Source organism: Ursus americanus, chromosome 16 (genome assembly GCF_024610735.1).
Source record: "Ursus americanus isolate L20-20 chromosome 16, mUrsAme1.1.p, whole genome shotgun sequence".
In the NCBI taxonomy this organism is placed as follows: Eukaryota; Metazoa; Chordata; class Mammalia; order Carnivora; family Ursidae; genus Ursus; species Ursus americanus.
This window is the reverse complement of record NC_142142.1, coordinates 58,444,111-58,456,858: the sequence shown is the minus strand read 5'-3', so window position 1 is coordinate 58,456,858 and position 12,748 is coordinate 58,444,111. Positions and strand designations below refer to the sequence as shown.

Genomic DNA, 12,748 nt, shown 5'->3' with positions numbered 1-12,748 from the left:
ACACCCAGAGTTTTCAAAACAACAAGAATAAAAAGCAAACTAAGTATAAAGTTAAATTTCCGAAACTGATGGTAAGTTTTTACAAAAAGCTACAGGTAACATCTTAGCTTACGGTGGAATATTACATGACTTCTGTGTTCAACAAAAGGGCAAGAATGTCCATAATTACTGCTTCTATTCAATCTTGCACTGGAGGGTCTATTCAGTGCAATAAAGAAATGAAAGGTATAAAGTTTGCAAAGAAAAAATAAAAGTTGCCATTCAAAGTGGAAATCCAAAGGAATGCTTAAGTGGAAAATCCAAAGGAATCTTTTAAAAAGCAATTAGAAATAATAAGTACAAATTAGGTTGGCAGATAAAAATAAACTCTATTTCTATAAACTAGAAATGAACAATTAGAAAATAAAATTTAAAAATAATACCACTTACAGCAGCATCAAAAAATGTCAAATACCCAGAAGTTAAAAGAAAGATGTTTAAGACTTCTACACTGCAAACTGCAAAACATTATGGAGAAAAATTTTTAAAGATCTAATAATAAAGATATGCACCATGTTCATGAAAACTCAGTATAGTAAAATGTCAGTTCTCCCCCAAATTGATCTATTGATTCAATTCAATCCTGATTATAATCTCCACAGTAATTTTTATAAAAATTAATGAACTGATTCTAACAATTACATGGAAATGCAAAAGCCTTAGATAGCTATGACAATCAGGAAGAACATCAAAGTTGGAGGACTGTAGTGCCATATACCCTCACATCTGATAAAGCTACAGTTACTAAGACAGTGTGGTATTGACTCAAATAAAGATAAATAGACCAATGCAACTGAACACAGAACACTTCACATATATGATTACATGATTTAAACAAAAGGCACCACTGCAATTTACTATGGAAAGGATGGTATTTTTAATATAAGGTACTTAATCATTTGGTTATTTATAAAGACAAAAATGAACTTTGTCCATACCTCTCATCATACACAAACATTAATTTGAGATGGATACTAGATCTCAATCTACAACTAAAGCAATTAAGCCTCTAGAAAAAACATAAGGAAAATATCTTCTGGCTTCAGATTACATAAACATTTGCCCCAGATTTATTTCAATATATTTGACATGTAATACTATGCTGGGTGAGTTGGGTGTCCACCTTGGGATCTCTTTTCCCACTGGGGAAAGGAAAGGCCCAGTGGGGTCCACTCAGGGCTGCCTTGTGCCAGGTGATGTGATCGAAGTGAATCCCCTCCTCTTATCCTTCTAATGTGGTCCTTCCTGGTCTCTCTGGTCTTGGGCTCTGGGATTTCACAAGAATGCTTTCTATGGATAGTTGCTAGTTGGTCTTCTTGTGAGGTGGACTGAAGTTGAGAATGACCTATGTTGCCATTTTGAAATAGTCACCTTTTTAGGCAAACATTTCTTTATTTTTTTTTAAGATTTATTTATTTTAGAGAGAGAGAGAGACAGCATGCAGAGGGGAGGGGCAGAGGGAGAGGGAGAGAGAGCATCTCAAGCAGACTTCACTCTGAGTGTGGAGCCCAACGTGGGGCTTGATCTCACGACCATGAGATCATGACCTGAGCCAAAATCAAGAATTGGACACTTAACCAACTGAGCCACCCAGGCATCCCTAAGCAAACATTTCTTAAACAGGACACAGAAAACACTAACCATAAAGAACAAGTGACAAATTGGATTTAATGAAAATTAAAGACTTCTCATTACCAAAAAATACCTTTAAGAATGTAATGAGACCAGTCTGAAGAAAATATTTCCAACACACGTATTCAATAAAGGACTTGTGTTCAGGATATATGAGAGACTCCTCCAAGTGAATATTGACAGTGTATTAGTAGATATAATGGCATTTAGGAATTTGAAGATTGGGAGGATAGGTTAAAAAAAAAAAAAAAGGAAGGGGGTAGGGATACTTATGTCCTCATCATATATAATAAGAAGTCACACAATCTTATGTTAGCATGATGGAACAAGAAACAAAGGTTTAAATATTCTTTAAAGAAATAAGGTAACAAATAGAAGAACTAAAAAACAATCACATATGATACTAGGAAGGGAGATAAGCAAGGCTGTGTAAGGGATAAGCAAGATAAAGTCTCAATTATCTTTGCAGAAAGTCAACAGATCACTTCTAAAGTTGGTAAATAAAAAATAATTATACAAGCATATTATGAAGAAACAGAAATAACTACTATAAGATTTAAATCAAAAAATAGTTAAAAGTGGTTGCCTTAGGATATGAGGGTAGAGAAGAGTAGGAGGGGGTAAAAGAAGTGCTTTTATTTGTAAGTTTTTCTATATTATTTTACTTAAATATCTATATTATTTTGATCTAAAATATTCAAATGTGAGAAAATATCTTCATTTACATTAGCTGGACTATGCAGATTATTCAGTTATAGGGCCATGTAATGTGTTAAAATTAGGCATCCTTAGTTAGAAGTCATCCTCTGAGCCACCTGGGGCAGAATGTTTCTAGACTTAAGATCAAATGTATTCTCACCATTTACATCAAGGTGGATGGAACTGGAGGGGTATTATTCTAAGCGAAATAAGTCAATCAGAGAAAGACAATTATATGATTTCACTCATGTGGAATATAAGAAACGGGGCAGAGGGGGCGCCTGGGTGGCTCAGTCGTTAAGCATCTGCCTTCGGCTCAGGGTGTGATCCCGGAGTCCTGGGATCGAGCCCTGCATCAGGCTCCTCCCCTGGGAGCCTGCTTCTTCCTCTCCCACTCCCCCTGCTTGTGTTCCCTCTTTCACTGGCTGTCTCTATCACTGTCAAATAAATAAAAAAAAAAGAAACGGGGCAGAGGACTGTAGGGGAAGGGAGGGAAAAAAGAATGGGAAATCATTAGAGAGGGAGACAAACCATGAGAGACTCTTAACTACAGGAAACAAACTGAGGGTGGCTGGAGGGGAGGTTGGTGGGGGGATGGGGTAACTGGGTGACAGGCATTAAGGAGGGCACATGCTATGATGAGTACCGGGTGTAATACACAACTGATAAATTATTGAACACTACATCTGAAACTAATTGAATTAAAAAAAAAGATCAAATGTATTCTCTTTGAATCTCAAAACTATTTTAATCAACTTTATATTTGAACCATGGCTCTCATGGTTAGCTTCTTTTCAGTTTCTAACCACTTTTTAAATGCAACTGTGCAGTCATGCCTTCTGTTGCAGGGGGTACCATTTTATCTCCGAATACAACCCACTTAGAGCCATTCAATATATTGATCTTATCTAAATTGATCACCATTTTTATTTCCTTCACTTTTTTCATTTCTCATTCTCTTTTTTCTTTTTAATCATTGACTTTCCTTAAATATCAGTTGATCTTTGGTTATGCATTAATACTTAAGAATAAAGGTCTGTGTCAATGTTTCCAGGGAACAAGTGGGAGTATCCTGGGCTTTTTTGTAAGTCTCCTATTTCCCCACTGTTCTCACATATGAATGGGAAGATGGTCTGGGAGCTTTGTAATGTGGGTGGAAATAGATAACCAACAGACTTTCTTAGGGAGTTATGGTTAGGTAGCCAGCAATCAAGCAGGGTGTCTTTCAAATACTAAAAATAAGAGACTTTTTACTGTGGAGTGCCAAATCCACAACAGAATTAGCTTTTCCAAATGGTTCATTTAATTTCTTAAAAAAGAGATAAGCCATCAGGGTTTTTCTCCCTAATAGTAAATATCCACCTACAAGTAAATTTTTTGACCAATGGTAAATATCCATCTACCTGTAGCTTTGGGGCTTGAAGTGACAGCAAAGACATCTGTCACAGCTACACTACATACAATTAACCCCCTTGCCTATGGTCATTCTCCTTCCAGCTCTTTTAAATTGCTAACTCCAAACTGATATCCTTTCTAGGGTCCCAATGACAAACCAGCTCTCACGGGAGCCCCTCTGACGTGTGTCGAGGCAAGTCTTCTACACAGTTCTATCCAACGGGATGCTATGATCTATTTTTGGTTTTCCAAAAGTGAGATAAAATTAATCTGCTCATGAACTCCCTTTTCTCTGGTATGGGTTAACTTTCTGTGTACTATCATTTCAATAAGGTTCTGCAGGGTCAAAAAGTGAAAATGTGTGCTCAGTCTACCATCTTGTTAAAATACACATACACACACGCTTGTCTGTTTGTATACAGGGCTTCTCTACTGAAACTCCTTAAGGGGAAGGAGGTATTGTAAAGTGCCTCGCACAGTGCTAGAAATACAAAAAGGTATACAAAGCAATGTGGCTGGTTGGATTTGGATGTGGGGTAAATGAAGTTACAAATGACAGAAAAGCTTAAGTCTAGTTAACAAGTAGGCTAACAGAAACCATCAAAGGAATAGTAAATTTTGAAAGCAATTATTTTAGTACTAGAAATCAATAGTTATGGGTTTTATGGCTTTGAAAAAGGCAAAAGAAACAAATAATGGAAGCTATTTTGCAAGACTTGATTAGCCAATATACAGGTATTCTGGTGTGCTAGAAACAGACCCATACCACTTCACACAAAATTATCAAACACAGACTGTGTTGCTGCTGTCACAGAGGAAAGAATAGAGTCATTTCAGCTGTTGACTCTCACCCAACCACGTAAATCAACTTGGAATATTCCTTACACCAACGGGACCAGCTATACCATACTAAAGCATGACAAATAAGTGCATTAATTCAGACAGTTTATTAAACATTGTCTTCAAAAGTAGGTATTCAATAAATATTTAATGAGTGAATGTATCCCCAACATCTTCTCAAAAACCTGATTCTTGAGTCAAGAAATAATGTTTTAGAGGTGAAAGCCAAATAATCCTCTTAGTGATACTTCTGTTGATCATAGCCATTATCAAAGTTCCTGGCCCTGATCAGGAGCTCAGTAAGGATTTGTGAGGCTAACAAGATAATTAATTAATGTTAACTTTTTGAACTTCTAAAAAATATGTGCTTTTAAAGCAAAGGGTGGTACACAAATCCGTAAGTATACTAAAAACTATTAAATTGTACACTTTCAATAGGTGAACCTTATGACATATAAATTATATTGTAATCAAGCTGCAAAAAATGAAATAAACTCACAAGGAAGCATTTCCAGGCCTTCTGAATGACTCTGGCAGCATTATCCTTCTCTTTAAGTTCTGACTCCTCTTCCCAAGGCATCTGAAAGTCCTAAAAGAAGCAAAAAGGGTACATTCAGAATTTCTTTATAAACTTCATTATGAAACTCACTAGAACTCAAGAAAAACAGAAGTTGAATAAAGGAAATAATACAGATGAGATCTGGTATCAAGATAATTTTAATAAAAATAAAAATTGTTACCTACTATTGATTGCCTTTTATGTTCCAATTAGTTTCTTTTTTCTAATTTAAACAACAATGTCACATAGCAGATTTTACCAATATGCTTGTGTTAGAGATGAGGAGACTGCACCTCAAGGCCTAAGGTCAAATTGTGATTGACTAAGCCAGTATTAAACAAATGTCAGTTGCTCTTGAAAATTCATGACCTTTCATGTCCCCATTCAATGACTTCAAACAGATTCTTTTTAAGATTATTTATTTATTTGACAGAGAGCGAGCACAAGCAGGGGGAGCAGCAAAAGGAGAGGGAGATTCAGGCTAAGCAGGGAGCCCAACATGGGGCTTGATCCCAAGATCATGTCCTGAGCCAAAGGCAGATGCTTAATCAACTGAGCCACCCAGGCGCCCCATAGAAGCTTTTCTTAATCAACATGCACAATGACAGCTCCATCCACAAATTTATCCAGGACCCTAGCCTAGAATGAGATGATGATAAAATTTTTCTTACTCTGTAACTCGTAAATGTGCTGACAAGTTAGTAAATCATGCATTAAATTGTCAGAAAAAGAGATGAAGCCTGACTACGAAGAAGAAAAACAAAATCACGAATTCTATCCATAATTTTTCTTAATACTGTGAAGAAATAAGTAATGGGAGAAGTCAGAAAGTCATAGCTTATGAGTCCTTTGAAAAGTTGCAGTAGACAGAGGATTCTGGGAAGAAAGTGGAATAGGAAGCACCAGGAATGTCTCCCCATCTAGACAAACGGCACTGGCAGAATCTAATGTTAACTATTTTGGAACTCTGGAGGAGGTTTTATTCCAGTATACTCTTTCATACTGTGTGACTTTGGTTTTATGATGTGCATGTAGTTCAGATATACATAACTGCATTTAAAAAAGGAAGGGGGGGCTCCTGGATGGCTCAGTTGGCTCAGTATCCAACTCTTGGGTTTTGGCTCAGGTCATAATTTCAGAGTTGTGAGATGGAGTCCCACACTGGGCTCCACACTCAAAGGGGAGTCTGCTTGAGATTCTCTCTCTCTGTCCCTCCCCCTGCTCTCTCACAAATAATCTTAAAAAAAAAAAAAAGGAATGGAGTATGCACATTAAAATTTTGATACTGCCATCCTGTCCGCAAAAACACGGATCAAATTCACACCTATAAACATCCTATGAGAGTGCTTCACTTCTAGGTTCTACGACAATGAAAAACTAAACATAAACAGGACATAAGGACTATCGTGGATCTATTAATAACCTCTCCGTAATTTAGCTGTGATAATCTGTTATCAATGCTCAGTGATTTAAGGTATAAAGTGACATATGTGGGTGTGTGCACACATGTGTATAACTATTTATGTATGACTATGAATAACAGTGGTGACAGAATTAAGAAAGAATTTTAAATGTTTATTTTGCTTACTTCTACAATGAACATATATTACTTGGATAATAAGAAGAGTTTTTAAAAAATTAGTTGTCATTAGCAGGTCAACTCATTGCAGGCTTGACCCAAAAGTCGGGAGTGGTAGGACAAAAGGGGTTAGCGTGGATCTTCTGTAGGTGGATCTCTAGGAGTTGTGCTACGCTCAGTGTGGATCACAAACCTACGCCAGTCTCTGAATTGCATGTTACCAGATGAAATAAAGAAATTGAGAGTAGTCAGACAGTTTCCCAGCAATCTGACACTGCTGTGGTACACAAACACATCATCATGGGCTTATAGTTTGTATGGTACATCTTTGTTTTCCTTTCTCTAGTAATTCACTTTTATTTTACAAAAGTAACAGCCCACAACATATTGGAAACAAATTTTTAAAAGGTTCTTCACCACTGAAAATTGCTTTAAAGTTTACTCTTAGGATCGGGCTGAGGAGTTACAGTCAGCTGATTTTCTGCTTAACGTTCTAGAAACTGGCATGCATACCCCAATACCTGATATCCCAGTACATATATCAGACACCACTTGTAAGGATCTTAATCTTGCTCGAGTTCTTACTCTGACTTCAGTCTCCTTGTCTGGACGGGGTTTAGTAGGGTGGGTACTGGGCATCGGAGGCAGATTTTAACATTTCATTAATATCATGCAGCAATTAAAAACTGTTTTGAATACTTATTGAAGAGAATTATACAATAAACGATAAAGAAGGCTAAAAATTCTACATAGTATTACTGTTTTGAGCACAAAGGTGAATGAAATGGAGGGCCATTCACATACCTGAGAAACTTTGTAGGCAGACAGAACAGCAAAAGTGAAGATACAGAAATAGGAGACTGAGGAAGAAGGCCAATGTGACTATAGCCAAATAAAGAGAAGAGGTAGGAGATCAAAGCAGAGAGGTAATGGCATCACAGCTCACATAGGGCCTTCCATCTTGAAAAGGGAGAATTTTAAGTGTGATGGGTAGCTATTGGATGGTTGGTTACACCAGAGGAATAACATGGTCTGACTTGTGTTTTTTTAAGTATCATTCTGAAGGGGGATAAAAGGAAACAAAAAAAACTAAGCTTGCTCTGGTTCATCCATTAATAATTATATAATCATGACTATGTAGACATCAGTATTAACCCTACCAGTATGTGTGTTACAAGAGTAATACCCTGTAACTATATACTCTATGATAATATCACCCATGATGATATGAATTTGGATATAACATGATTGCTGACTAGCTCCTGTCTCCAAAGTAGGCTGACCCTGGATATTTAGTTACTTTGGATTGACTCAACATTATATTGTATGCAATTAAATTTCTGAATCCTACTTAGTACTATGGCAGGATTTCTCTGTTGTTTTAGTTAGGAAGATGAGGGGAGAGGATGAGTGTAAGTATATATGTATGTTATGGCACTTTGGTGTAAGAGGTTTGTATTAAAGAAAATTATCAGATAATAACTACATTTAAAAGAAATCAAGAACAAGTAGAATAGCATGTTATTTAAAATAGGGAAGCAAATACTTAATATTTAAAGAAAACGGGGGTGCCTGGCTGGCCCAGATGGTAGATAGCATTCAACTCTTAATCTCAGGATGGTGAGTTTGAGCCTCACATTGAACATGGAGCCTACTCAAAATTAAAAATAAGATAAAATAAAATATGGAGGTAAAAACGCAAAGAAATGCATGTGCACTTAAGAAGATAAAACAGAATAGTGGGACAAAGAATGATCAGGGTTATATTAGCACAAGGAGTCAGGGAAGGCCTCTCTACTGAGAAGACATTAATTTTCATGATGCAAATAAGCAACTACAGGACCACTGTAGGAGAGTTCCAGGCACAGGGAAGAGAAGATGAAAATGCTCTGAGATAAGGAGCTTGGTGTGTTTAAGTGGCTCAAAGAAAGAAAGAAATGCTGGAGCTTAGAAAAGAGGCAGAAATGTGGGGGAAAAGGTCAAAGAAGTAGGTAGGAGCCATACGATAATTATAGGAGAACGTGACTACAAACTTCTGGTTTGGATAATGTACCACAGCTGGTTTGTATTAGCTGAGTGGAACCAAAATTTAAATTTTCAAGAATTTTGTAAGCTGGTTTTTAAACACAGCAACTACTAAAAATTATTTAAGCTCACAATTAAATAAAATAAAGGTAACAAATACTCAAAATTTATCACCTACTAATTATCTATTATAGGGGATCATAATACACTACCCTAAAATATGCCAGTTTGGCATAAGGATTATTTTGAGCTAAAGGCAATCTAGAAAGAACAAATGCAGGAAAAGCTCTCTACCCTCCCCATCTGGCTAAAAGTGGGACACAAATTTCCCTTTGCAAAAGTGTTGTCTCTCTCCTTTTCCGTACCAACAGGAGAAAAATAAGCATTATAACCAGAGATAAAAAGGCAGCGAGATGGGTCTTTACAAACCTTACTAAAATAACCCCTACCTTTAATAGTTTCCCAATATATTTACCTTCCCACGATTTACCACCTCTAGAAGTCCAAAATCCTTTTCCTTTGCCTTGTCACTTCACAAATTTATCACTCTTTGTTAAAATGGTATATAAAACCCTGGGTCTAACCTCCTCTTTAGATTTTTAATTCCCTTTTTTTTTTTTTTAAGATTTATTTGAGAAAGAGAGAGAGAGAGAGTGTGAGCAAGCATGGGGTAGAGAGGACGGTGGCAGAGGGAGAGAGAATCTCAAGCAGGCTCTACACTGATCCCAATGTGGCCCTGGATCTCACAACTCTGAGATCATCACCTGAGCTGAAATCAAAGTCAGACGACTGAGCCACCCAGGCGCCCCTGGGTTTTTAATTTTTCTGTGAAACCCCCATGTGCATGTAAAACTGACATATTATCTAGAAAATAAAATTGGTTTACCTTTTTTCTGGTTAATCGGTCTTTTGTCAGTTTAATTTGCGGGTCCCAATTATAAAAGCTAAGGTAGTAGAGAAACAGTTTTTTCCTTCCCTACACTACATTTTACTACTATTTATTTCTCGAGGTTATTTATGTTCATTGCAGTGGCATTGCCCATAATTGTGGCTGGATTCTTTGTTGTGGAGGCTGTCCCATATACAGTAGGATGTTTAGCAGAATCCCTGGACTCTATCCACTAGATGCTGGCAGCACAGCTGTGACAACCAAAAATGTCCCCAGTCATTGCCAAATTGCCAAACATCCCCCACGGAACAAAATCACCTGTGGTTGAGAACTACTAGCCTCCACGTGCTACCTACTGGTATATGTATGGTGGAAATAATAGATTATGATGCACTAGGGCACATTTCTTCCCAATACCTGAGGTCATTTTGTATCTTGAAATTTTCCATGGCCAGGGTATTTTCAGCACAAAAATTGACAAACAGTACAAATCAGGTCTTGATTTACTGTTTTGCTGGTTGTCTAGACTGAAGAAAGTGGTGGTGAAAATGTTAACGGACACTACATTTATAAACGTGTCGTGTCACCATTACATTATGGATAGCACAAAATTCTGACAGATATTCCAGTTTTCAACATTAATCTGATTCAGAAACGAGTCACTAACACCACTGAGGAATGATGATATCCCGCATATTTCAAGAAAGAGAATGTGCTCAATTGTGTCAAATGCATAAGGAGGGTCAAGTAAACTGAGAATAAAGAACTAGATTTGGCCAGATAAAGTCACTGGTAACCTTGTTAAGTACTGTTTACAGCAGAGTAGCAAGGAAGAAAGGCTGGCAGGGGTTAAGGAGGAGGCAAAGTCGAGACCCTAAGTACAATAACACCTGTTTAGAAGCAGAGATACAGAGCGAGGGCTGGCCGCCAGGAATGGATTCCGGGGTGTTTTTTAAAATATGAGAGAAATTAAAGCATATTAAGACGTTGTTAGGTATGATCCCTTAGTGAGGGAGAAATTAAAGGTGCCAGAGAAGCATTTAATTGAAGGGTGGAAGTCTTTTGAGTAGTTTTAAGAGAACACAGTCCAGAGAAGAGAGCGGGTAGAACAGCTGATCCTTAGATTAACAGCGATACTGGTTTCACAGGGTTATTATGAGGCTCCAAATTAACCAACGTGAAAACACTGCTTCATTTGTAATATACTAGAAAGTACCATCGAACCACTCTTCAAGTAATGAAGGAATTACATCCAGCTTCCACGTGCAGATTCAGAAACGGAAGACCATCTATCTCAAATCGATGATAATTATTTTAATAGATTACGGCTCCGCTGATCTTTTATCTTCCTAAGAAAAAGCCCCCAAGATAAGTCTTTGAAGGCTCAGTACCACTTACTTTAAAACCTGGGAAAGAGTATTAAAGCTGATTTGCTAGGATCGGAACCTACACTTTCTCCTTTGTTTTAGTGAATACACCAATGTGTTTCGTGACCTTTTTAAAATCACTTTCGTGATTTCGCTCTTTTCTCCCGTGGTTCTTTATACCGAGGGCGGAAGAGGGCAAAGAACCACTAATACACTGCTTAGGAACGCTTTTCCTTTTTCCAGCTCTAAATAACGCAGTGCAGGGGCAGAAAATACCGAAACGGGAAAAAAAAGTCCAGGAAAAAAAAAAAGGTGAGGTGGGTTAACAAGTATTTTGCCATTGGCCTCAAGGGGGAGAAACCAGGTCTCTGCGGAGGTGCGAGGAGCGGGGACCGGGAGACGACAGGACGAGCAGGGAGTCGGCCGTGGGCAGCGCTGGAAACCTGGGGCTGGAAGGCGGCGGGGCAGGGGGGGCGGTTCAGGGACACCAAACGTTTTTAAGGGGTGGTCTGGGGAGCGGCACTCAGGGATAGGGGGCCTTTAGGGCGCTGGAGAAGGGTAAGCTCAGACCAGGCGCCACAGAGGCGAGCGGAACTGCTGTGGTACTGGCGGAGAGGGAGGGGACACCATTCCCTTCACCTGTCAATCGCTGCGGTCCCGGGCACCGCCGGACTCCTCGGTTACACTGCAGACGGAAATGACGCAGACGGAAATGACGCGCTCTACTTCCGTTCTCACCCGCCTCAAGGCCCCGCCCCTTGCCCCCACCCTCTTAGCACCGCCCCTCGGCCCCGCCCTTTCCTTCACCCATCCCTCACTGTCTCCAGGGAATCCGAAACGGAAAAAAATGTGATAGTTGAACCTGTGAGCTCTCCCCGCTCTTGTTAATGGTATAGAGGCAAAGGAATTCGAAAGGGAAACGGAAGTGACTTTCTGCGAATTGGGGCTAAACTTACTACAAAGTCTGGTCACTTCCACCAAGAGCTTTAAAGATGTAGGAGAAACACACAAAATCTTTCATATTTAAGTAATTTATTCATTTGTAAATAAGGAAACGGATGCTTTTAGCGATTTGGCAGCTAGTGCTCAGGATCAAAGAATAAGTGACAGGTAATTGTAGTCCAATGCTATTTCTAAATTTAAGCTCTTTAGCTGGTAAAGCCCTAAACCAGTTTTATTTTTTTTAATTTCTAGTTAACATCTGTCACCATACCTGGTTACAGCTAAACCAGTATAATGGCTACCTGAACCAGCTAAGACACTACACATCTTGTATTTTCACTTGAAATAAGAGAAAATAATGGTGTCAAGCCCAAAATTCTTTCCCCCTAATATTAGATTTCTATCTACTAGGGATTGAGTGGTAGTGATAAGTTTTGGTTCATTTATTCATGAAGACACAATAAAATTAAAATTAGACCAACCTAGTTACAGAAATACCAGAGCTATAGATGGTTAAAATCTTTCTTCTTTTTCTTTAAAGATTTATTTATTTATTTGAGAGAAAGAGATGGAGCATGTGTGCAAGCAGGGGGAGGAGCAGAAGAAGAGAGAATCTCCAACCCCCACAACTGAGCAGTGGGGGTGCGGGGGTCTCAATCTCAGGAACCGGAGATCATGACCTGAGCCCAAACCAAGAGTCGAGGCTCAATCTACTGAGCCACCCAGGTGCCCTGGTGGTTACAGTCTTTCTTAAAAACAGAAATTATCTTTTTCAAAATTTT

The 12,748-nt window shown here is 38.4% G+C and overlaps 1 protein-coding gene across 1 annotated transcript in view; it reads right to left on the bottom strand.

The window, feature by feature from the left end:
- The window catches only part of C16H11orf65 (chromosome 16 C11orf65 homolog), a 50,842-nt gene extending 45,652 nt beyond the window's left edge, over positions 1-5,190 (bottom strand). The window contains exon 1 of the mRNA XM_087868470.1: positions 5,105-5,190. Within this exon, the coding sequence (XP_087724596.1) occupies positions 5,105-5,185 (81 nt within the window). The 5' untranslated portion in view covers positions 5,186-5,190. The remainder of the gene's footprint in view (positions 1-5,104) is intronic.
- Between the last annotated feature and the right edge of the window lie 7,558 nt (positions 5,191-12,748).